General features: G+C 42.3%; 1 protein-coding gene across 4 annotated transcripts in view; it reads left to right on the top strand.

The window, feature by feature from the left end:
• The window catches only part of GALNT13 (polypeptide N-acetylgalactosaminyltransferase 13), a 313,273-nt gene that overhangs the window by 153,496 nt on the left and 133,018 nt on the right, over nt 1-26,759 (top strand). For all 4 annotated transcript variants that reach the window (XM_077320014.1, XM_077320015.1, XM_077320013.1 and 1 more), the window contains 4 exons: nt 1,586-1,752; nt 3,953-4,160; nt 8,491-8,661; nt 21,586-21,703. In XM_077320014.1, the coding sequence (XP_077176129.1) occupies nt 1,586-1,752; nt 3,953-4,160; nt 8,491-8,661; nt 21,586-21,703 (664 nt within the window). The remainder of the gene's footprint in view (nt 1-1,585; nt 1,753-3,952; nt 4,161-8,490; nt 8,662-21,585; nt 21,704-26,759) is intronic.

Here is a 26,759-nt window from a genome sequence, read left to right as displayed (position 1 = left end):
CTGTGTTTTTCCCTATGGAGGTTCTTGCCTATGATGATTCCAGCAGAATAGGTTCACAGCTGGGATCTGGCATTTTGTAATGCTGAAACCCCATTCAGTTAGCGGATCTTGAGAACCATTTGCTCTAAGGAAGCTCACCTTAATGGTTTGTGTTAACTCAAGCCTCAGGTAGTATGGATGGATAATTGCCCTATTCATTCTGTGAGTATGAATGGGGAACTACCTTATTCTGGTGGCAAAAAGTTCCCATCAAGTCACAGTGAACTTATGTTGACCCTGTTGGTTTCCCAGGCAAGAAATTAGCAAAGGTGGTGTGCTGTTGCCTTCATCTGCATAGCTACCCAGATCATTCTTGGTAGTGGTGGTCCCCCATCCAAGTACTAATCAGGGCTGACCCTACTTAGCTTCCAAGATCTGATGAGATCAGGATAGCCTGGGCAGTCCTACTGAAATGGAAATTAATAGAGGCTGACTTCTACAGGATTCCCCTCCCCCCGGCCATGATTCTTTTACTATGTGGATATCATGATAATTTCCTTGTGGTGTCACCAGCTTATCATTGCCCTCTGAGGGCCCACTTTTGTGGTAAACAGAATTATTCTATAACTAGCAAGAAAGCCCATTGCAAGCAGGACCCAAGGGACACCAAGAGGTACAGATCTCTCTCTCCCTCTCCCTCTTGCTACTGTGTGTCTTGGTGTGCCTCGCAGCAGAAGGCATAGCAGGTAATTAGGGCTGGTTTGTAGGAGGGAAGGAGGGCTGGTGTGCAGTTTAGCTCTCTCTGCCTGTCTCTCTGTGCCTCCCTCGCAGCAGGAGTGATAGGAGGGAATGAGGGCTCATGTTCGATCTAGCAGGGCTCTGTGTGTCAATGTCTCTGTCGTGTCTGAGAGGAACATGGCTAGCATCCAGGGAGGGAGGGCGGGAATTGTAGGGGCAGGGCCAATCACCCTGATTGGCCCTATTTCAACTTGGACAGCCAGACACATCCCACCCCCCAGGCTGTTTCACAAATATATAGAGGAACCATGAATAAGGATGCCAGATGCGAAAGATTTTTTATTTGGTTTAGATCTTTTGGACCTTGTTCAAAGCCACACCAATCAAACTGTTAGGACGTTCTATCTTGCCTTCAATAGGAAGGTAGGAGGACAGTTAAGCTGTGTGTTTGTGTGTATGTGTTTGTGCGAGATACAGGTATGCTGTGTAAATGAGAGACAAAGTCCCACAGGAAATTTACCTCCATTTATCCTGTCTCTCTTGTTTTGCACAGTTTTGATGATGTTGACATTTTTCATTTGGTATTGTAAAATATTGATTCGTATTGCTCTCAGTAGTAGAATACCTTAAGGAGGTGCATTTTATGGGACTTCTTACTAATGTCTCTGTTAGCCACAGCACAGACTCATTTGCTCTCTCTATTGAATATCCTCTGCTAGATTGAGCAGATTAATATTCTTCTCTCATTCCACTTTCGATGCAGCAACCTTGGGGCCTGTTTTCTAGAACCTGATTAACTACTATGTCATTATTTAGTGCCACAGAATGAATTTCTGAATAAATTAGCCTCCTGTTTTGTCTTTGACAGATGCAAGACAAAAGTCTACCCTGACGAATTACCAAACACAAGTGTGGTTATAGTATTTCATAATGAAGCCTGGAGCACTTTACTTCGAACTATTTACAGTGTTATAAATCGGTCACCACACTATCTGCTTTCTGAAATCATCTTAGTAGATGACGCCAGTGAAAGAGGTATGAATAAACAGAGTTGCCAGTATGATTAGAAAATCAGTAGTAATTTCAGAACGTTGTGGCACAGCAATAGATTAAAGGGGTTTCTCTGTTTCTTTTTCATAATGCAGTGTTTAAAAAAACAGCACTTTCTATGCAAAGAAATATTTATTTGTTATTCATTTGTTTATATTTTTAAAGTCTGCTTTTCTCAGTGGGAATCAAGGTGGATCATACAAACTAAGTTAGCAAAATGGGACATCCTGTAAACAGAGCAACAGTGTTTGGCTTATAGAAATCTAGAACCAACCAGAAAACTGAAACAGAACTGAAGCAAAACTTAAGTACTAGCAACAGACAGTACAACTGTACATAGTGATATAGATTGCAGCCTCTAACTCCTTACCCATGTATCTTTTTGAATCTCTTTATTACATAGAATCATAGAGTTGGAAGGGGCCTTACAAGCCATCTAGTCCAACCCCCTGCTCAACGCAGGATCAGCCCAAAGCATCCTAAAGCATCCAAGAAATACAATACAGCACTGTTTCCCGTGTACAACAATTCCGTTAGAATAATTCAATTTCGAATAGTTTGTGGAGAACCAGTACAGTAGAATCCTTCCTGACTTGGGTAGGAAGGATATTCTATAAGATGAGGGCCACAAGTACAAAATGGATAAGTACAAGCAGTTGTTTTTGCCCACTTTCAGGTTGGCATGTACACAAGGCCTTGCTCAGATGAGCAAAGCTGTCATGGCGAAGCATGGGGGTTGGTGGTCAGACAGGCTAGGAAGGGCTTTGTATGAGGTAACCCATATCTTTAATTGAATCTGGTAACTGACCACTGGCTGGTAGAGTGACTGCAAAATAGGGGTGTGCTTTCTGTTAATCTGAGCCGGAAAAGTGCCCCCAAAATAACTTAGCCAGAGTTAAAAATCTTTGAAAGGGATTTCAGTCCCTAAAAAGTGCATTACAGTAATCTGGTCTCGATGCTACTGTGGCATGGATCCAGGCGGCCACATCAGCTGTATCATGACTAGAATGAGCTGGAAGAAAGCTTTTTTGTTTTTTGCTTCTCTCGCTGCCCTAGGCTCTTAACTGAGTCAGCAAGGGTTAGCTGAACTCTGTCAAAAGTGGAGAGCCCAATGTCCTTTAGGATCATCACTTTCCTAACCAGCATTACCTCTGTTTTTCCAGGGTTGGGTTTCAATTTGTTTACTCTTAGCCAATTAAACACAGCAGCCAAACAGAGATTCAGGACTTCTTACATCTATCCAGGAGATTTCAGTAGAGCTGGGAATTATTGGTGTATTGATGTCAGCCGGTCCCAATACTGCAAATGGTTTATCCTAAGGACTTTACACTGAGGCCTCATTTTAAAAATATTTTGAAGCGAAGTAGAGACTGAAATAGAGATAGTTTACTTAGCTGTATAAAAACAATAGCAAACAATAGGGTTGACTGCTAAAAGTTGCCAGATGTGTGTTGCTTCAGATGAGATAGTGAAAATTAGTATTTAAAAGAACTTCAGTGTTCCTGTTTGGGGGGCTATCTTCAGCATGACGTTTCTTCTCTGCTGGATTTGCGTCAGCAGGCATAATTGACACTCCACATTTTGTTCTTCTGCTGCACCAGGAATGTTGCTTCTCTTCCATTAGCAAGATCCCTCATTTTATAGTCTTAAATGTTGTGAAGGAATGGTCCAGGTTCCTGCTTTCTGTGTATGCATTTGTGTGTGCATGCAGGCCTACCTGCCAGTGTACAAGATACCCTATGGGGGGCTTCTTTACTTGGTCATCACCTTCAGAATACCACCATCTTTGACCCTGGTGCTCTTTTTCGGAATGTGTGAAATAAATGAATGCTATCTTCAATTCAGCAGGTCGAAATGTGGCACAGTGCTCTTAGTTTCCTGCACTTTGATGAATTAATTCTGTGAATCTGCAAAAATCGCTCGTTATCTTTCTTTCTCGGTCTCCCAGTTCAAAAGCTTTTGACCTTTTGCATATTTGTTTGTTAAAGTCTAAGTGTTAGTCAAATGTATTTGTGTTACAAAACATCCAAAAAAATTGCCCAAGTAATGGTGCAATGTCTAGCAAAGAAGTAACCCTTTCCGCAACCTTCATGGCAGCTTAACTGTGTGATTATATTCTGTTGGCTTCTGAATTTAGCTCAAACAAATCCTTTGTTGTGTTTTCTTTCTTAATTGCCTTTGGCAGATTTTCTGAAGGCCCCATTAGAGAATTATGTGAAAAATCTGCAAGTGCCAGTAAAAATCATTAGGATGGAGCAGCGGTCAGGCCTAATTCGAGCTCGGCTTAGAGGAGCAGCGGCTTCTAAAGGGCAGGTCATAACTTTCCTGGACGCGCACTGTGAATGCACTTTAGGCTGGCTGGAGCCCCTACTGGCAAGAATAAGGGAAGACAGGTGAGAATTCAGAAATGATGTTGTTTTGCTCTTGTATTATTAGGGAATATTGAGAATAAATCAAACACTGTGGTGGCAGCTGCCTCTGTAAACAATTGTTGTTTTTGTAGCCCTACCCATTTTCTAAAACCACTCATCAGGCACTAAGGAAGCTATCAGGTGCAGTGGTGCCAATGGACACCGTGTTGGTCTCAACCATTCAAAATTATTTCTGTGCATAAATGTGTGATGTGTGAACCTGAGGCCATATTTATTTTCATTGGAAGAGAACAAATGCATGTGCATTCAGCAGCTTAAATTGTTTGATTGATCCACAATGAAAATTTCTTGATCTATTTTAAAAGGTATCCACAATTAAAGAGACTGCAGGGTTTTTTTAAAGTTAATTTGAAAGGGGAAAAAAAGATCCTACAGAAAATTCTGGTGCTGTAAGCTAATCTTGGAGACCTTCCTGTTTCTTTACCACTCAGAAGGGAGATGTCTGGTGTCTCCTGAAACATGCACATAAAATATTAAAGAAACCAGAAATATGATTTTCTCCCACCTTCAGATCTATTGGTTGGGATCTAGAAAATAGAAAACCTCACGGTTCATCTTTGTCTTCCGTGCAGTCCCACACTATGCTTGCATGCAGACCTGCCATGGCAGATCTTCTTCTAGCTTAGAGTTCTTAGGAGCATCTGAATTCCCATTGGAACAGCTGCAAACATCTCCCTCCCAACGGTTGCACAGTCCCAATGAAACAGCACCCCTTTCTCCCTCTGTTCTTCCCCCGTCCACAACACAGTAGGTCTGTATTCTAGTGTTTAGGATACATTGTGTCAGTTAAGTAGGAAATTGACAACCTGTTTCTAAAGAGCAGATCACGGGGGAAAGTCGTCAAGAGCTTGGCTGTTATGATGGGAATTACTACTGATATTAGGATAGAAAGATCAGATTCTGTAATGGCTCAGAAGAGCTTGTGTAAGCAATGTGCTCAATATGGAGCAGAGATGGTACAGATGGATGAACATGATCTGCGTGTATTAAGCCTAGGCAAAGGGCACAATATGTCAAACTGCAAGGTGTGGCAGCAATTTACAAATAAGATCAGCTCTGAAAGAGCTTCCCAACAGGATGGTGGCATTATTGAAGAAAGCCCTACAGGCTTCAGGGAAGCCAGTCACTGATTCTCCAGCTGCCAAGAGATGAAAGTCTCTGTCATCTCCTTAAAGTCGACCCCATTGGACTCAAGCAAAGATAACGCTTCAGCCACTATTTGATCCAGATCACCCTCAGTGCCCAGAAGTTGTAGAATCATAGAGTTGGAAGGGGCCATACAGGCCATCTAGTTCAACCCCCTGCTCAGTGCAGGATCAGCCCAAAGCATCCATGATAAGAATCTATCCAAGTGGGTAGCCATGTTGGTCTAAAGCTTTGACATTTTATCTGAGGAAGTGTGCATGCACATTGAAAGCTCATACATTGAATAAAACTTTGTAGGTCTTAAAGATGCCACTGGACTCTAAGTAAGTATCTGCCAGTGAGGGGGAGCTCACCACCTCCTTAGACAGCCTATTCCACAGCTGAACTACTCTGTGAATTCTTTTCCTCTGATATCTAGCCAATATCATTCTACATGAAGTTTAAACCCACTACTGTGGGTCCTACCCTCTGCTGCCAACTGAAGCCTTTCCCTTCCCCGTCTCTAAGGGACAACCTTTCAAATACTTAAAGACAGCAATCATATTCTCTTAGAATCCCAATCAAGAAGGTGAAGAGCAAAAAGAAGCATAGAGACAGCAGGGCTAAACATCACTGTGCGAAGTCATCTCCGAGTAAGGAACAAAGAGGGAGCCATCACCCAAGCCTCTTGCTAGAATGCTGTTGGTCAGATCAGCCTCTCCAGAACTGTTGTTGTCAGAAGGAGAGCTAACACGGATTCAGTCCCACAGTTTGAACTGTGGCATCGGCAGAGACCAGCACAATTGGCTCAGTGGCTAGCAGCTGTTCTGCTTCTGGTGCCACGATGTTACTGCATGCCCCCTCACTGCCTACATAACTGGAGTCTATATAATAAAATAACTCCAGGAATGGAATGAGTACCTGTTGCTCTCTAAGGGTTTCTATGGAGGCGAGGTCATTTCCACATGGGCTGAGAACCCTGGACCTGACATCTGAGTCAGATGAGGAGTCAAAGGAAAATTATGTCATTTTGTCAGATAGAGGATCTGAAGCTCCATCAGAACCCATTCCTGAAGAGTGACTGGGTGATGTGTCATCCTTGTCATTTTCAGATCTCAGACAATGCAGAACAGATGCTTTGTATGGCAAAGGCACTGGAGATTGATGCCTCCGCTACATCTCAGCATCCATAGGATAAAATTTTGTTGCATCTGCACTGGGAGTCCCTAGGAGTAGTAGATTTTCTCATGTTAGAAGGATTATTAGAGATGGTGGTAGAGTTACAGAATAAACCTGTGATTATGCCAGCTACATCGTGGTACATAAAGAATTTCTGTAGAGTAAAACAGGATAACTGTACCTATTTAGGTACACATCCCACATCCTTGTCCTTGGAAATGGAGGAGATGCAACTGAGAAGGCAACAAAGCCATCACACTGCACTGGTGGATAAAGGGAGGAAGCTAGATGCGATAGGACAAAAATTGTACTCTTCAGCAGCGGTAGACCTCAGAATTGCCAATTATATCACCAGCATAGCAGGGTATCAGCTGTTTCTTTGGGGATCCCTACTAAGAAGAATTGTCAAGCCATAAAAAAGCATTAGCAAGGTTATTCAAGCGAAAGGAAGACCTGCCACCCTCTTATCAAAGCAGCAGATTAACATGAATAGACACTCAGCCAAGAATAAAATGAGAGCTATGGTTATATCTGTTATGTTGGGAAGGCATGCATGACTGAGATCCACTGTGCTGCCAGTGGATACACGCCAGAGGGTGGAAGATCTTCCCTTTGATGATAGTGCTATATTTTCAGAAAAGGCCCATGAAACTTGGATGAAGAGTAAACAAGCCATGAGACAGTGAAATCATTGGGAGGGGGGGCTGACGTCATTGGGAACAATTGGATATAAACAATGGTCCTCTATGTAATAACCATGGGAGGCATACTACAGAAAACAGAGGCTCTACTTTCAAAACTAATCAGTGTATCTTCCCCATAGGTTTTCCCAACAGCAGCAGCAGTTTGGAAGATAAAGGCAGCCGTCTAGGCTGAAACCTACACTGCTCCTGCTGCCCAGGAGTGTGATTCTGTGCTGCAGCCTTTTTGAGCTGGCATTTGCCACAATGGGGCACTGAGTTCTGCTGCTGGGCAATAGTCCGTTGCGTTGGTTCGGTTGTCCCTGCAGAAATGCCCCTTCCACCTCAGTTTCTACTTCAGAGATTTTCAGATGTGAACTTATCCCTGATAGGTTGGCATGGCCACAGTGGCACTGGTTCTGCTGGGCAGTGTGGCAAAAGATCTTTGTGTCCAAGCTACAATGTTTGGTTGCTGTTACTAGGGCAACTAGCCAGTAATTGTGTTGTCAAACTAATTTGTCATCTTTGTTTTCACTTTCTAAATATGAATCATACACAGTCAATTTCCCGAGTTTGTTTCCCATTAGGTTACTTAGAGACAACCGAGATGTGTGCATCTCATTTTTTTCCAACAGATGCTTGAAAAATTATTACAATTTCTATCGAAAACAATTTGATTGCAACTAAAATCAAGCTAGACAACAAAAAAGGTGAATCTTCTGCAGCTTGTTCCATTATGGGTATATATCCTTCCCACTCATGCTAAGTTAACGAGTGAACAAATCACATTTAAATCAAAGGGGTGGAAGAAGACCGAGAAACTAAAATATGCTTTCATCTCATTGGAATAAATGGAACATAGGTCTTCAAAATGTTCATATACACCTAAATTTAGCTACCTGCATGTGGAAGCAAATTGCTGTGCATATAAACCCTAGTGGGATGAGGAACCCTATGTGCAAATGAGTGCTGTACTGTCTGCCCCTCTTTTTGTTTCCAAGTCAGAGCTACATGCATGGGGAAAGTAGCAGTTATGTTTAGGAAGAGAAATAGCAGGGAGGATCTGGTTGGAATTAGAGCACAATCTTCAGTAGGTCTACTCAGGTTCCTACTCAGGTATTTTCAGTGCGGCTTACTCCCAGGAAAGTGTTCTTAGGGTTGCATTGTTAGTTCCCTCTCTGATATTGTTTTTTTGAAAAAGCATATTGCATGGACTTGGCCCTGAACTGATGCATATTTGGATTGGAGCCAGAGATTTTCGTGGAATGAAACTTTATATATTCATGTAGAATTTTTTTCTTTTCCAGGAAGATTGTGGTTTGCCCAATCATTGATGTGATCAGTGATGACACTTTTGAGTATATGGCTGGGTCCGATATGACTTATGGAGGATTTAACTGGAAACTGAATTTTCGTTGGTATCCTGTTCCCCAGAGAGAGATGGACAGAAGGAAAGGAGATAGAACACTGCCTGTAAGGTAAGATGTTTTATGGTCTCTAGTTGGTTGTTGATGTATATAGGGGCATGCATTCACGATTCAGATTAGATTTACAGAAAAACTACAACTGCATAATGTTTTTATTAGAATAAATGATGAACTTCCAAGTAGTAGTCCATGGAATATATCAGAACAGGGAAGATACTTTGTATTCTTGCATTCAGTATATACGGTGGGGGGGGGGGGGGGACGGGACTTTGAACATTCAAGTTTAAGTTTAAGAACGTTATGATGAACATAAGTTTTAATCATTACCTTTGAGCCTGCAAAATTATAGAAATCTCCTGAGAATTTTAATGCATCTTAGTTTTTGCAAGAAGTTCATTTGTGGATGTGAGGTTTAGAACAGCTGTCCCCAACCCCCGGTCTGGAGACCAGGACCGTCCGTAGATCAGTGGGTACCGGGCTGTGGCTCCTCCTCGTCCTCCTCCCCGGCTGTTGCCTCGGAGGCTGCCCTGCCACTCGGCCACCGGCTCACCTTTTGTGCTCTCCAGGGGCCGCCATGGCTGGGGCTCCCCCTCGGCGTGGCATTGCGCGGCTGCTGCTCGCAGCACCTCCCAGTGTGCGGAGGGAAGTCAGGGGCACCGGCGGGAAAGCAAGCAGAGCAGGGGCTCAGGCAGTGGCAGTGACGTTCCTCAGCAAAAGACTACCCCCCCCCCCGGGCCTCAGTAAAATTGTCAAGCGTTGACCAGTCTCCGGTGATAAAAAGGTTGGGGACCACTGTTTTAAAGCATCTTCCACACTCTTGCAGAGGCTGCAGCAGTTTGTGGAATGATAAAGAGAGATGGTCAGCATGAAGAGCTGATGTCTTCATTCCTCACAGGATAAAACCTTTGATCCAGAAATTGACAAATCTTAAATTGTGTGTGCTAGCCACTTGTATCCCTGGTTCCCTCCACCATTTATGTTTACTGAGGGAGTCATTGCAGGTACCACATTTCTTCTGTATCAGTCCCCCTCCAGGGGGGGAGGGGCAAGCATTTGTGTTCAGTTATGCCTGGAATAGGAGCTATTATTTTAGCCCATCCACTTACATAATCTCTAATCTAATCAACTTTCAATTTATGGGATTTTATAAATTCAGTATCTAGCTGCCTACATCAGCTATAAGGCTTTCATTTTTTTAAAAGAAGCAGTGTTTTAGTAGTTAATCTTGGAGAGTGAAATTAAATTAGTAACTACATTTTAAAGCCAGAAAATGAACAGAAAGGAGCCCAAGCATTCACATTGTTCATTTTGTCAACAAAATAGCACAAGCCTGTGAGTTGTCTAATAATTTTGAAAAGAAGAGTTGGTTTCTATATCCTGTTTTTCACTGCCCAGGAGTCTCAGAGTGGCTTACAATCACCTTCCCTTCCTCTCCCCACAACAGGCCCCCAGTGAGATTGATGCGGCTTAGTGAGTTCTGACAGAAATTGCTCTGTGGGAACAGTACTATCAGTACTATAACTAGCCCAAGGTCGCCCAGCTGGCTGCACATGAAGTGGGAAATCAAACCCAGTTTGACAGATTACAAGCCACTGCTCTTAACCACTACACCAAGCTGAGTACTTTCAGGTATTCAGGTCCATGGACTCCTGTTGCCTTTATTTAACATTAAGCTCATTAGGACAGTCTTAGGAAGTGTGTAACTGGTCACAGATTATATTGTTCTGATGTGCATTCGCCAAGCCTAATACATTTGTATAAGGAACAGCAGCATTAGGTGTCTCTTGCCCTGCCTTTCCCATCCAAATAAGTTTAACTTGACTTTCAGTACATTAAAGATGTCAAAAAAAATTAACACAGTACGGAAAAGCAATCTTCCACCCAGTAGGAACAGATTCCCCAAACACTGTACATGACCTCTTACTGTTTTAACAAATAAAAAACAAAGGGAACCACTGGTTTGAGCTTACCAAAGAATGAATTAAGCAAAATCCATTTCACGGACAAGATTAAAACATTGACCCACCTAATCCCAGCTTTAGAGGGAGATACTTGAGGAAATCAAACCTACGGTGGAAACAGGCATTTCCAAATGCATTCATATCTGCTGCTGAAGAAATGTTCAGGAGTTGAACACGGAAATGGTTACATTGCTTGGATAGTTGGGTAGGGGAGCACCACAAGATCTATTGTCCATTTCCAGTTTGGGGCTTTGTATGATCCAAACCTCAGATCCTTACGTAGTTTGGAAGTACCCTAATAAAAGCTCTCCTTTGAGAATCTATGCAGGCATTTATTAAATTCTGTTTACCTGTAAGATGCAAATCTTATAGTGAACACGGGAAAGGCCTACCATCCTGATACCACAGGATAGGCGCTTGTGGAAGATCAAAGAAGAGATATGTTTTCCCTCTTCAGCCCCCGTCTCCCATGTTACATGCTAGAAAAGATTGGGTACAACCCAATCTTGGCAAGTCTTGAATGCCTAGAAGGGTCAGCCCTGATTAGTACTTGGATGGGAAACCTCCAAGGAAGACTGCAGAGGAAGGCAATGACAATCAATCTCGGCTTATCACTGACCTTGAAAGCCCCTCAATGTCGTTGCCGCAAGTCAGCTGTAGCTTGGTGGTACTTTACACACACAAACCATTAGTCAATCCCAATCATATTTATCAGTACATTTTACATATACCTAACCTGGGAGTTCGATCCCAGCAGCCGGCTCAAGGTTGACTCAGCCTTCCATCCTTCCGAGGTTGGTAAAATGAGTACCCAGCTTGCTGGGGGTTAAAACGGTAATGACTGGGGAAGGGAATGGCAAACCACCCCGTAATGAGTCTGCCTTGAAAACGCTAGAGGGCGTCACCCCAAGGGTCAGACATGACTTGGTGCTTGCACAGAGGATACCTTTACCTTTACCTTTAACCTATAGTTCAGAATACAAGAATGATAAAAATGTGATCAGATTTCAGTTCTGTTTTTTATTTTGCTTTCCTGTTACTGAAGGCAACAAGATTCACTTTTGTTTGAGATAAAAGTCATGATAAGTGGCCACTGTAAGCCTTAGGAATAAAAATCAGCTTTTCCAGTTGTCATGTAAGAAGAAGAAGAAGAAGAGTTGGTACTTATATGCCGCTTTTCCCTACCCGAAGGAGGCTCAAAGCGGCTTACAGTCGCCTTCCCATTCCTCTCCCCACAACAGACACCCTGTGGGGTGGGTGAGGCTGAGAGAGCGCTGATATCACTGCTCAGTCAGAACAGTTTTATCAGTGCTGTGGCGAGCCCAAGGTCACCCAGCTGGTTGCATGTGGGGGAGCGCAGAATTGAACCCGGCATGCCAGATTAGAAGTCCGCACTCCTAACCACTACACCAAACTGGCTCTAATATTGTGGGATTATGAGGGAGTTGAAGCAATGGAAATATTAGCCTTCGTAGAGTTAGCTCAAATTTATGGCAAAGGTAAATTAAATCAGTGACTGCACTGGAAAAGCCCTGCGGGTAATTGTCATCTAAGACAGCCATAAGAGAGAACTTGGAGCACAATTTATTCCTGAAAAGGGGAATTTGGCAGATGATTCCTTTATCATATCTGGAGAGGATAAAAGCTATAGGATGCCATTAAAAATATGTTCCGTCTGCAATTAATAGTGATTAAAGTTGCAAACAAAGATTGAGGATTTAGTCAAAGCTTTGTTGAATCATACTATTCCAAGTTCATGCCCGTGTCATTGATCATTGCATAATTTGAAATAACACTGAATAAAAGAATATTTACAATACCAAACCACTGACTTTAAAAAGCCTCACTAAAGCCAGTGGCCCTCTGAAACAATCCTACTTAATTTTGTTCCTCATATTTCCTAAATTTCGTTTTGTATGGAGTGAAAATGTGGAAAAAGATGCAAAGTAGGAGTAATACTAAGTTTTCTCTCTCTGCTTAGTGACTGTGGTCTAGAGATTTGCAAAAAAAAACAAGTATTTTGGGGGGGTTGGGTATATTGAACTCCAAATTATCAGTATTTACCAATATTCCTGAGTCCCAATACAAGCTTGATATTGGGATTTGGTAAAAAGTCGGGATTCCTGATTTTTTTCAGTTCCGTTACATCTTATTGGGATCATTATTGTCAGTGGTCTCCGTAGGGTATAATTGATAATTGATCACGGGGTATCTGGGGCTCCTGTGTTTTGAGATAGAGGCACCAAATTTGCAGCATAGCTGCTGGTGTCTCTCCTAATATCCCTCCCTATGTTTCAAAAAGTACCAGGGGGTCCAGTTCTATGGGCCTAAAACAAAGTGCCCCCATCTTCCATAACTCTCCGTGGAAGGGGGGAAAGACATTTAAAAGGAACGTCTTTCCTTTAAATGCCTTTTGCAAGCTGCAAGTGAACACCAAAGGCATTTAAAGGGCTCACTGAGTCTACCATGAAAACACTCGAGGGCGTCACCCCAAGGGTCAGACATGACCCGGTGCTTGCACAGGGGATACCTTTACCTTTTTATAAGCAGCAAGGAGAAGGTATTTAAAAGGACTAAAATCTCATTAAATGTCCATTTGACTATCTGGATATCCTGAAAAATCCCAAATATTTTCAGAATTTAGGGGTGGTGGTAGCCATTTTGAATAGTTTAAATTCAGCTCCATCTAAAAGAATAGCTAGGAAGTACCAATATGGTATTTTCAGCTATTTTTAGGCTCCTATGTACCATGTACGCAGCCCTACTTGGTTATAGCAGTGATACTCATTCTGTGGTTCAAGAACAACGAGTGACTTTTTGACATGACATATTTCGCTCTTCTAAGTAGTTTTCCATAATGTGACTCCTACTTTGTGTGATGACTGGCAAGTGGTTCCTCTCTTGAAATAGCTGCTGCCAGAGGAATGGCTGCAGAGCTGTCACCTGGAGTGGAAGTAAAGAGGCCTTACTTCAAGAAGGACGTAGATAAAATTGAAAGGGTACAGAGGAGAGCGGCGAGGATGATCTGGGGCCAAGGGACCAAGCCCTATGAAGATAGGTTGAGGGACTTGGGAATGTTCAGCCTGGAGAAAAGGAGGTTGAGAGGGGACATGATAGCCCTCTTTAAGTATTTGAAAGGTTGTCACTTGAAGGGGGGCAGGATGCTGTTCCCATTGGCTGCAGAGGAGAGGACATGCAGTAATGGGTTTAAACTTCAAGCACAACAATATATCAGGAAAAATTTTTTCACAGTCAGAGTACTTCAGCAGTGGAATAGGCTGCCTAAGGAGGTGGTGAACTCCCCTTCACTGGCAGTCTTCAAGCAAAGGTTGGATACACACTTTTCTTGGATGCTTTAGGATGCTTTGGGCTGATCCTGCGTTGAGCAGGGGGTTGGCCTGTGTGGCCCCTTCCAACTCTATGATTCTATGATTCTAAATGTGGTCCTTTTGGGTAATGGATATTTATAAATGTGGCTGTCCACGAATAATTCAGTTAGTCCCACTGGGAAATAGAAAGCATCTGGAATAACCTGAGAAGAGCTTTGGAAGCTTCTGAGAAGTTATTTCCAGCTGATATCTAGGAATCCATCCCTCTCATGATAAATTCATTAAATTAGGATTGTATTTGACAATCTGTTAACAGATTGAAAGGTTCCTGATTCAGGGCTTCTCATCCTAGTGAAACCTATGTTATTTAAATGGGTGAACACTGTAACTTCCTTCTCTTGGGTCTTGGATAAAATATGGCACTCAGGAGAATGCAGTGGCAGGAATTGAATTACCCATTTTGATGTAAAATGAAGTCATTATGGGCCCCTTCTTATTCCTTAATTATTAAGCTTTAATAAAGAGATGGAATTATATATTCTTGCGAATTTGGTTCTGGCAGCTCAGGCTGCTAATGAAGAAGATAAACGAGTATAGTTCTCTTGTGTTCTTTTGGTGTGTTTAATATCCCAGGCATTTTCTGAATCAAATGGATTCATGGTACCATTTCAGGTAGTTTGTAAGTATGAGCCTCAGAAATCACTTGATAAATCTGGATCTGTGCTTTAATATGGGCTTTGTGGTTGAGACTAAATCAGATGGATGCCTTTTTTCCAGTTTGGAAGAATACCCTAGTATAAGAGTGATAGTGGCTGGATTTTCCCATTGGAGGTTTTTAGCGGCCCACATGCCTTCATTCCTCTCTCAGAATAATCAAAGCAGGTTGAAGTCTTAAAACAGCAGGAAAGATGGCAATCAGACTGTCACAGAACCCTTTAGCAGGGCAGAGTTTCATAACACCGGGTCACCACTTTAACTTAGCAGTCAGGCTGCAGCAATTTTAACCAACCTTACAAGTTTATTGCTGTTGCTGCTTTGTTGTGGCAGAAAGAACTGTAGTTGTAGGAAAAGGGGAGCTTTACAGAGAGAACACAAATGTATTTCTCGCATAATAATTCACCATGAGAACGGCTGCCATGAATAGTGGCACTTGGAAGTCAGTTCATGCACCACATACCATTTCTACAGTACATAATAAATTGGCTGTTAAGTTTTATCTTATTGTAAAAATGCGGGAGCACAAATCCAGGGCGGACAAAGTACACTGGGTCAAATGCTCCTCTGTGTGGGAGGAGGAAGAGGCGGGGCAGCCTGCCCCAACTCAAACTCCAGCCTGCACCTCGGTACAAAACCGCTGGTGCGGAAATGGTTCTTGAGTTTCTTGTAGGAAGGGCAAGGCATAAAGTTCAGTAAATGAATCAGGAAAGGCATTCATGGGTAGAGGATCAGACCAGGAGCTTGCAGAGAGAAGTATCTGTTCCACTTAATAATTCTGGTAAGGCCTTGGAGGGGGAGCGTGTCTCATGGCTTAGGTGCCACTCAGCACTTAACACCCACTTAGGGTGGCTGTCCTGCCCCTGAGCGCCTCCTCCTCCAACCAGCTTTCCTGTCTGTCCAGCAGCCAGCCAATCACCTTCTGTCCCCACCCCTGACCACCCTCTTCTCCTTCCACTGCAGATTTCTGCCACATGAGAGCTGCCCCTGCTGGTGAGTTCCATAACAGCTGCCTGCAGCCTTTCCTGGTCCTGGGGGGAAGTGGAGGCCATCTGCATTCTTCCACCCCACCCCCAATCTAGCGCCCATTGTATTCTTGAATGCAATGGGCTTGGCTCCTAGTGTTTTCCATAAAACCAAAGAAGTGACCCATTTAGGGAATGATACTGAGGCATTTGACATTCAAGATGTAAGAGCATAAGAAGAAAATCCTGTTGGATCAGAACACAAATCCATCTAGTCCAGCATCCTGTTTCCCACAGTGGCCAAGCAGTTCCTCTGGATGGCCAGTAACAGGGCATAGAGGATGAGGCCTGTCACTGATGCTTTCTCCCGACTCTGGGTTTCCAAGGATTAGTATCTGTGAGTGTGGACGTTCCCCTCAGTGACCATGTCTAGTAGCCTTTGATAGACTTATCACTCAAGAATCTCTCTAATCCATTTAAAGTTGTTTATTCCTGTGGCCATCATTATATCCTCTGGCATCATCTCTGTGTAAAGTAGTTTTATCTTTTTGTCCATCTGGAACCCACTGCCCATCAATTTAATTTGATGCCTTCTAGTTCTACTATTTTATTAGAGGCAGAAAAAAATTATCTTTGTCAACTCTCTCCATCCCATGTATAATTTTATAAGCCCCTGTCATGTCTGCCTTTAGTTGTTTCTTTTCTAAACTAAAAGTCCCAGACTCTTCAGCCTGGGCACTGGTTTGCCGTAAATTCTTGAATGCGCTATTTCTTCATTGTGCCAACTTTTATATGTACATAATTAGACAAAATTTATAGTAATCTTTTTTTTTTTGGAGTGTGGATTTCTTTTCCTTCATTTCTCTTCTAGTATTTTGACTGCAATCCTAAATTATTTTGAATTTGGTAGGCTTTTATTTATATAAACATACTTAGGGTAGCAGTGTTAATTTCTCCCCTCAGCAGTCAGCTTATGAAATGGGCAGGACTTGCCATTTTCATCCTCAAAAAGATGCCTTATTTGCAAAACTCTTGATACTGAACTTGAGTGGTCCAGTAATAATGTAAAATCGTCAATCAGTAAAGTACCACAGTGTTGCGGTTGTTTTCTGGCGAGTTGAATCTCCAAATGATACATCAGTGTTATAGTACCCCTTCAAAAAAAGGCCATTTATTTCAGGGTATTTAATTTGAATTTAGATCCAACCAGCCACATGTGTTCTGCACTTCCTTTGAACAGAGGGTGTGCAGCTGTTTTGCCATGTCCTTAGTCAGTGACAGAATCTCTTTTTAACTCTTTTTTTTTTTTTTGCAAATGAACAGTAATGTTATAACATCATAACACTGTAAAAACGTCTGGATGTAGAACGGAGGAAGACTCTCTGTTGATTGGCTATTAGGATTCCTGCCGTGCGGTGGGTGGTATGGAGGTCCATTTAAAGTTTAAGTATATGTCTTGCCAGGAGGAGTCTCCATTTTGATCTGTGATTTTGGTTGTCACTATTGGCAGAAGTTTGAATCCTAGCCAGTGCATTGACAAGCTTTTGTGATGTTGGAATTCTCTGGTCTGCACTTTAGTGACCACGCATGCCTGAGAATCATAGGGAACAGCATGGTTTCTGCCATTTCATAGGTAACCCACTCCTCCTTAGTTGCCATCTCAGAAAATGGCTGGTTAAGATTCCCACACTATGATTCACTTGTATACACCAGTATACAACAGTATTACTACATCCATTTAATACTCAAAAAACTATGATAAATGGAAATATTGGACATGTTTAGTTTTCATAATTATCAATTCAGTTGTAGAATTCCAGTATCTTCAAATGTTTAAAAGACTGAACTGTCATTGGAAACCTACAGAGACTGATAAGGGAAGAGAAGGGGGAGGAATGAACAAATAAAACAAGCTCAAGGCAATCCAACCTATTTACAAAAAAACATAAAGTATATAAGGAAAGGAAAGGAAATGAACTCCACCAATAAACAATTGCCTGGAGAAGGTTACATCGAGCCTCTCCACTCATTTTGTCCCAGCATTATAACACAGCAATTGTATAGTTTTTAAAAAATCAGCATCGTAACACAATCAAAATTATGTAGTGGTGGGGAAATGTGTACACAAAAGGGCAGTGAGAAACAAAATGCGATTTTGGGAATTTCACACTAGAAAAATGCAAGCCAAAACCCAAAGGGAAAAAGAAATGTGGGAAAAGTGGATATGAAAAACACAGGGTAACAGGGCAGTAAATTCAGAGCTACTCTTGAAGCAGCCAGAAATTGTGCGGAAACTTTTACAAACATCAGTGATTTAAGAATGCTGATGTGATGGTTTACACTTGTGTGGGAACAGTCTCAGTAAATTGTATTTGTTCCCTAATAACTGCTGGTGTGTGCGTTTGTTTAACAACTGATCACATTTTTGTTCAGATGGAAAGTTACAGAAGGTGAACTGCAAAGTCATACTGATTAATGGTCAAGGGGAAAAATGCATTCAGGATGATAAGGGTTCAGGAAATGATGTGCTTTAGAGTATCAAAAGCTGCTGATTATGTAATCGTGTGATTTAAGAACACAGCGTTTGAGCAGCCCCCAGTGAAATTTGGGCTAGAGGGGAAATACTTGCATGAAGTTCATGAGCAATTGGGAGTCTGTCATAATGAACTGAATTTGGGGGGCTGGAACATAAGGAATGGAGTGAGATTGTGATAGAGTTTTAGGGATATCAGCCTACTGGTGGGAACTGGGGATCCCTCAAAATTACAGCTCACCTCCAGGCAACAGAGATCAATTCCCCTGGAGAAAATGGCTTTGAAGGTGGTTTCTGAAGTCCATCCCCTCTTCCAACCCCACCCTCTACAGGCTCCACCTCCAAAGTCACCAGGTTTTTCCCCAACCTGGAGCTGGCAACCTTAGGCATTTTGCCTTCATTCTCTTCCTACTGCAGGCCTGTTTGCTCCCTGAGAATCTGTTCCTGAAGGCTGTGGAGTCTGAGGGAAAGGGGGAAGTGGCATCCCCCCCCCCAACATTTTTTGTGTCATTCAAGAAAGAACTTATGCAAGATGTGGAAGAGTTCTTTCTGTCAACGCCCACATCTGGTTGTAATTCTCAGTATTGCATCCCTTGGACCATTTATGCACTGGAAACTACACTGCCCCAGCTCCCATGCAGGAGCACAAATCGGGGGCGGATGAGGTACACAGTGCCAAATGCTCCCCCTTGTGGGTGCAGGAAGAGGTGGGCCAGCCTGCCACAACTAAAACTCCAGCCTGCAGCCTGGTATGAAACCTCCAGTGCATAAACGGTCTTGCCATGGCTGAGAACCTACCCTAAAGCAGAGGTCCCCAGTGTGATGACTGTGAGCACTATGGTGTCTGTCAACATCTTTCCTGGAGCCCACCAAGTGTTTTTAGTAAGTGGGCTGGGCCAGGTGAGGCTGTTGTCCAGCAGGACTTCTAAACGGTCCTTGGAGATTTGATTGGCTGTGCAATTTTTTTTACAATGTTGCTTTGACCACAGCTGCCATCACAGTACAATTGTCATTTTGTGACAGATGGTAAGCCATAACAGTCATTTTGTTGCTAGCTCCATTTCCTGCCCATAATTATTATGGGCAGGGCATAAATTTAAAAATAAATAATAATCATTATTGTATTTATTAGCCACCCTATCTCATAAGACTCATGGTGGTTTCCTCTACAATAAAAGAGGTTAAACTGGCCCTGGCTATTTTGGTCCTGACCCTGGCCTGGTGGAATGCTGTGCCAAGTGAAATCAGAGTCCTGAGAGACCTTAAACAGTTAGAGAAGAATTGTTCCACTGGGCCTATTATTGAGGTGAGGGAATAACATCAAAAGTTTGGCCTCCTTATTTAAAGCAGCCATTATACTGACTAGCACCGCCACCGACAATGATCAAAGGATGCATTTTAATTTGCCCTTTATTTTATTTATTTAATTTATTTATAATTATTACATTTCTTCACCACTCCTCCTGGAATTAATCTGCTTGGGGCGGTTTATATCATTTAAAAACATAATAATTTAAATACCTAAGACAGTTAAAACAGTTAAAATTATATCCAACCTGCATCAGCCAGAAATCTAGTTTCTATATCACCCCATCCTGCAGGGGTGGGTTGTTCTTAGGGAAGACTCAGTTATGTACTGGCCCCAATCAGAAGTCTGGCAGAAGAGCCCCATTCCACTGGCCCTACAAAACTGGGAAAGTTCCTGTAGGCCCAGACTGGGTATGGCCTTGAAGGTCAATACCAAAATCTTGAAGTTGATCCGGAACTCACCTGGAAGCCAGAAAGCGGCAGCCTGTCTGAAACAGCAAGATTTAATTTTAGTATCAGTAATGTTATGATTACTTTGGCCACCTCATGAAAAGGAAGGACTCCCTGGAGAAGAGCGTAATGCTGGGAGTGATTGAGGGCAAAAGAAAAAGGGGATGACAGAGAATGAGGTGGCTGGATGGAGTCACTGAAGCAGTCGGTGCGATCTTAAACGGACTCCAGGGAATGGTAGAGGACTGGAAGGCCTGGAAGATGGGGTCGCGATGGGTCGGACACGACTTCGCTCCTAACAACAACAATGTTATGATTTATATATATATATATATATATATATATATATATATATATATATATATATATATATATATATATATATATATATATATATATATATATAAATATATATATATATATATATAAATATATAATGTGTTGTTTATAATTTATAATTTATAATTGTTGTGAACTGCCCTGACCCCTTGGGAAGAGGTGGCATACAAATAGAAAAATAAATAAATAAAACATATCCCAAAGGTTTGCACAAGCCCCAACATGTTGGTTACCCCTGTCCTAAAGAGTCACATTTTAGAGGAACAGAAGGCTATAGTAAGAGGAGGACAGCAAAAATACTTTGTGTGAACTTTGTGTTTGGAGATTTTTAGGATCCAACCTAGGGGGAAATTTGCTTCTGAAATCTTTGTCTAAGAACTACAGTTTAAAACAAAACAAATAAGTCACTCAGATAAATTAATTCTGTTTGTACATGTTTCCATTGTTCTATGAGTGTGTGGCTACTGCAAGTGAAACTGTTTTTAGAAAACACACGTTTCCTTTTTAATAATAAAGAGTGGATTTAATGTTTGGTTTCAGTTTCTACCTACATTTTAATCCAGTGAGGTGCTATAAACATTCAGTAGTGTCTGGACATAAATTATCATTTAGTGGGGAGAATCCAATATGTATCAAATATATAATGTACACACTTTGATAAATCAATGCAAAATAATCAATAAGAATAACATTACTAAGGCAGGTTAGTGCTTCCTCAGCTGTTCACTTGTGCACTCTTAAGTGAAGCTTTATGGCACCCAATAGAATTTAAGTAATCAAATCACTGGGGGGGAAATATCAATTCTTCATTCTAATGTCTCCATGAGGTGGGTTTTAAACACGAAGCCAATACATTTATTGCTGCATATACATATCTAACCAGATTTTAAAGAAATCAAGCTAGATTAATTTTTTTTAGAAGTAATGGATATTTGCAGTCAGTGAAACATTGACATTTGTATAGAAACTCCATTTGCCTTTTTTTGTGGAACTCTGTGAAGATGTTAAATTGAGAATAAACGTCTAATGCTTCCCGCTTGAATTTAGATTATGTTTCTAGATTTGGACAGCAATATTTCATTTACTAAACCATGTTAGGCATATAGCGTTTAAGACAAAAGAGAAGAGAGAAGTATTTTCAAAAAGAAATCTGAAGTGCATGTATGCTTTGGCCAGGTGTGAGACTTTTGCTCTGGACAGATGTGGTACAAAAGCAATGTACACTTTCAGTATCATAATAGATTGTCGTTATGTCTGGAGTGTCTGGAGGATGTGTGCTTATAGTATCACTTATTAAATTCCACACAATATCTTTCAAAAGGTTCTTTTCTTTGTTTTTGTATTTGTTTTTTGTTTTTCTTTTTGTTTTCAACTAGGACCCCTACTATGGCTGGTGGCCTATTTTCTATTGACAGAAACTACTTTGAAGAGATAGGAACTTACGATGCAGGAATGGATATCTGGGGTGGAGAGAATCTTGAAATGTCTTTTAGGGTAATTCACCATTTTACTTCCTTTTCTGACAACTGGCATGGTTATTCTGTAAAAATGTCAACGCTTACAGTGGGTTTATTTTGTTCATTTTTTGTAAAATGTAAAAAGTTTTAGATTGATCGTTCCACCCCCCCCATCACATTCAATGTTTTTTTTTCCAATGTTTTCGACACTTGTGAATTAAAAATGTCATTGAGATATGCGTAAATGGATATTCTCACTCAAGTGATGAAAATGACAGTTGATATGAATGAACAATAAATATACAGAATAAAAAACTGTTGTGCATTTGCAGCAGGAGCTTCCAAATGTCTTTGTAATGAATGTGGAAGTTATTAATGAAATTTATTTTATTGTGCTCCATTTGAGATTATGAGCAGATTTGGTTCACACCCTGGTGCATACCAAGGTAATTCTGTCATCAGAGGTTTGGTCCATGTCAAAACATTTTATATATTTAGAATAACTTTCTAAATACCCGTATTTGCCGGCATATAAGACGACTGGGCGTATAAGACGACCCCCCAACATTTCCACTCAAAATATAGAATTTGTTACATTACATTACAGTACTATGGGCCACTATGGGCAGCTACGTCTATCCCAACTGAAGTGTACCCGGCGTATAAGACGACCCCCCCCCCCACTTGGAGGCATGTTTTTCAGGGGGGGAAAGTAGTCTTATACGCCAGCAAATACTGTACATGAAAATATCAATAGTGTGATGGCAGAATGTGATGAATGATTTAACAAAAGTGTGGTATAAAAATTGGGATTGGTTGGCTTGCTTGCTCACTGGCAGGACAACCAGGCTCATGGTTACTGCTTGCAATGTGTACAGGCTCATAAGTGTAGAACAGCCTTGCCATGCATGTCAATACATGCATTTGCTCAATTCTCATAAAAGGACATGAATGGCTTATGGAGACTGAATATATATATGGCAGACATGATGGGGGCGAAGTAACCAATCTAAACTTACATGGATGATGATACTATATACACAGATGGGTGGATAAGTTAGTAAGGGGCTTCCTTCTGCCAGAGCAAGTTGGAAAGGAATAGTTGGGTCAACTCATGGTTTTTATCATAGCTTTCTTTTGAAGACAATATATTTAAGGTGTCTTTTCCCCACTGCATTTAAGACTAGTATTTGGTAGTATTTGTGATAAATTGACATGACCGCAGTTTAGAGAAACTTAATTTTTTCCTAGTGAACTTTCATATTGTTGACATATGAATTATTCAAAGATATTTGGTCTAATTATTTAGTAATATTTTATCCCACTCTTCCTCTAGATAGAATATGATGAACCCCCACACACTTCCCTAGTCTGAGGTAAAAAAAAATCCCTAAAAAATAAAATGTTGTTCCCTCACAGACTGAGTTGCTATTGTAGTATGGTTTCTTTGTTTTAGATTATTAAGCTGACTGTCCAGCCCTGTCACTGATAGACTTCTTGGCTTTACTCAGCCCTAGAAGCTTTTACTCAGCCCAGAGGGCGTCACCCCAAGTGTCAGACATGACCTGGTGCTTGCACAGGGGATACCTTTACTTTTACCTTTAGAAGCTTTTTGGGAAGTTGTAAGAACCCACTTTTCTTAAACCTTTGTCAGATTAGCACTGAGACTTTGTTAACAGCCAATGAACAAAAGATTTTGTTTTACATAGTAGAAATATTTAATTGGAATGAGGAATCAAAGTTTTGTTTTTTGTTTTGTTTTTTTTACAAATTAGCTATAATACAGGTTAAAGTTTGTTGTTACAGGCTTTTGAGATGTTTTGGTGTTCTTTCTATGACCGATTATGCACTGGGAACTTTACTGCCCCAGCTCCCATGCAGGAGCACAAATCGAGGCTGGATGAGGTACACCAGGCCAAATGCTGCCCCATGTGGGTGCAGGAAGAGGTAGAGCAACCTGCCACGACTAAAACTCCAGCCTGCAGCCCGGCATGAAACCTCCAGTGCATAAACGGTCTATTTGAGTTTTCTTTACTCTGAGAAGATTCTGTCCCTGGGTTTATCTAAAACATGTTTGTTTTTCTTTTGTATTATGAGTTTCCCTGAACTCCCCTAGTTTCTAAAAAGCAAGTACCCTTCTGCTAGTACTCCCCGTTTCCCTTCCTAGAACTGCAAGTTTTCCTTTGACTTCAGAGGAGTCTGAAGCACTATTTCTCTCACATAGGTCTAAGGAAGTCCTCACATCTGATTTCCTCCCTCTGTCAAAATTCTCCCATCTACTTTGGCCTGAGGAGTAGGATTCTCTCTGGCCAAATTTCCCTCTGCCAAATTTCTAACCCAGTCCTCCCAAAAATGTTGAGATCTGCTTTCAGCTTTGAGTAAAGAGACTTTTCTTCGACTAAAAAAAAAAAGGGAAAATGGGGGGGGAGGGAGGAGGATGACCCAGGAAACTACAGATCAGTGAGTCTGACCTCTGTTGTGGGGAAGATAATGGAGCAGATATTAAAGGGAGCTATCTGCAAACATCTGGAGGATAATTTGGTGATCCAAGGAAGTCAGCATGGATTTGTCTCCAACAGGTTCTGTCAGACCAACCTGGTTTCCTTTTTTGTCTGAGTAACAGGCTTGCTGGATCGTGGAAATTCGGTTGATGTTGTTTACTTGGATTTTAGTAAAGCCTTTGATAAGGTTCCCCATGATGTTCTGATGGATAAATTGAAGGATTGCAATCTGGATTTTCAGATAGTTAGGTGGATGGGGAATTGGTTAGAGAACTGCACTCACAGAGTTGTTGTCAATGGTGCTTCATCAGATTGGAGAGAGGTGAGTAGTGGGTACCTCAGGGCTCGGTGCTCGGCCCGGTACTTTTTAACATATTTATTAATGATCTAGATGAGGGGGTGGAGGGACTACTCATCAAGTTTGCAGATGACACCAAATTGGGAGGACTGGCAAATACTCCAGAAGATAGAGACAGAGTTCAACGAGATCTGAACACAATGGAAAAATGGGCAAATGAGAACAAGATGCAATTTAATAAAGATAAGTGTAAAGTTCTGCATCTGGGTCAGAAAAATGAAAAGCACGCCTACTGGATGGGGGATACGCTTCTAGGTAACACTGTGTGTGAACGAGACCTTGGGGTACTTGTGGATTGTAAGCTAAACATGAGCAGGCAGTGCGATGCAGCAGTAAAAAAGGCTGTATCAACAGGGGCATCACATCAAAATCACAAGATGTCATAGTCCCATTGTATACGGCAGTGGTCCCCAACCTTTTTCAGGCTGGGGACCGGCGGCAGCAGGGAGGGTGATTGCCCGGCCGGCATGCTGTGCATGCGTGGCCAAAAATGCACAATGCGCAGGAGTGGTCGAAAACGCGCAATGCACAGGCGCGGTTGAAAACGTACAATGCGCAGGCGCGGCCGAAAACACACAGGCGCAAGCTTACGGCCTGGGAAGTTTCTTACTGCGAGGGGGGGAGAGGGAGCCGCAGCCCGGTGGCAAGCAGTGGCCCGGTGGTTGGGGACCACCGGTATATGGCACTGGTCAGACCACACCTGGAGTACTGTGCGCAGTTCTGGAGGCCTCACATCAAGGAGAGCAACAAGGATGATCTGGGGCCAAGGGACCAAGCCCTATGAAGATAGGTTGAGGGACTTGGGAATGTTCAGCCTGGAGAAAAGGAGGTTGAGAGGGGACATGATGGACCTCTTTAAGTATTTGAAAGGTTGTCACTTGGAGGAGGGCAGGATGCGGTTTCCGTTGGCTGCAGAGGAAAGGATGTGCAGTATTAGGAAAAATATTTTCACAGTCAGAGTAGTTTAGCAGTGGTATAGGCTGCCTAAGTATGTGGTGAACTCCCCCTCACTGGCAGTCTTCAAGCAAAGGTTGGATACACACTTTTCTTGGATGCTCTAGAATGCTTTGGGCCGATCCTGCGTTGAGCAGAGATTAAATGGCCTGTATGGCCCCTTCCAACTCTATCATTCTGTGATTCTGAAAATTCTTCTCCACAGAGCAAATATTCAGCTAAGGCACAGATTTTGTCAGAATATTCTCTCTCTCTCTCTCTCTCTCTCTCTCTCTCTCTCTCTCTCTCTCTCTCTCTCTCTCTCTCTCTCTCTCTCTCTCTCTCTCTCTCCCTCCCTCTCCCTCTCTCTCTCTCTCTCTCTCTGTGAACCAGAATCCAAATAATCTCCCTCCAGCACATATCTATTATATCAAGTACCTCTCACCTGTTACAGGTCAATGAGAGCACTTGGAGTAGCCTGTGGCTCAAGCTTTCTTTCTTAGACCAGTTATGCATAGTGGCAGCCCTGCTGGGATGCTTCACTGTTCCCACGTACGCATGGGGGAGGGGCTCTCCCGGCATACGCCATCTGTTCCACTGTAACGGCCACAGCATGCAACGCGGAGCTGAAAGTTCCGGATGAACTCCGCTGCGGCGGTAGCGGGCGGAGGGAGCATGGGGTCCCCACTGCTCACTGGCAGGGGAATAGCATGCTGCCCTCCCACCATGGTGGGTGAGAGGCGTCCCTGCAGAGACACCCTAGATCAGGGGAGGAGCTGGGCCTTTTGCCCAATTATGCATGAAGGCAGCCCAACCTAGCCCTTCCCAGTGCTTGTGGCATCTCCAGGAATGTGGAAGAATCCGTGTTTCCTTACTGCGGGCCTTCTGAGGGCCTAGGTCAGGCCAGGTCATGGCAGTGCCCGGGATGGCAGCAACGTCAGGCATAATCGAGGATTCGCCTCGAAGCTCTGTCATCACCAGCTTGGGCAGTCTGCCCTGTGCATAATCGGTCATTGTGAGGAATTTTAAACACTTACTTGTTGCTGTTACTTTAGCACTTGGAATTTCACACCTGTGACAACACCATCAGTTACGTTCTGATAACACTCTATGAGGTAGCTTAGCCTGAAAAATAGTGACTGGTCACTTAGTAATTTTCCTAGCAGAGAGGGGATTGGAAACTATGTTTGCCAGCTCCTTGTCTGTCTCACTATCCACTACAATACTCAGTTTGTGTTAGTTTTTTATCTTTGTGCTTTGTCCTCTCTGACTGCCCTAATACAACCTGGGGCAGAATATTA

This window comes from Paroedura picta, chromosome 2, assembly GCF_049243985.1.
Source record: "Paroedura picta isolate Pp20150507F chromosome 2, Ppicta_v3.0, whole genome shotgun sequence".
NCBI lineage: Eukaryota > Metazoa > Chordata > Lepidosauria > Squamata > Gekkonidae > Paroedura > Paroedura picta.
Note: the sequence above shows the minus strand (reverse complement) of the source record. Positions and strands in the feature narration are given on the sequence as shown.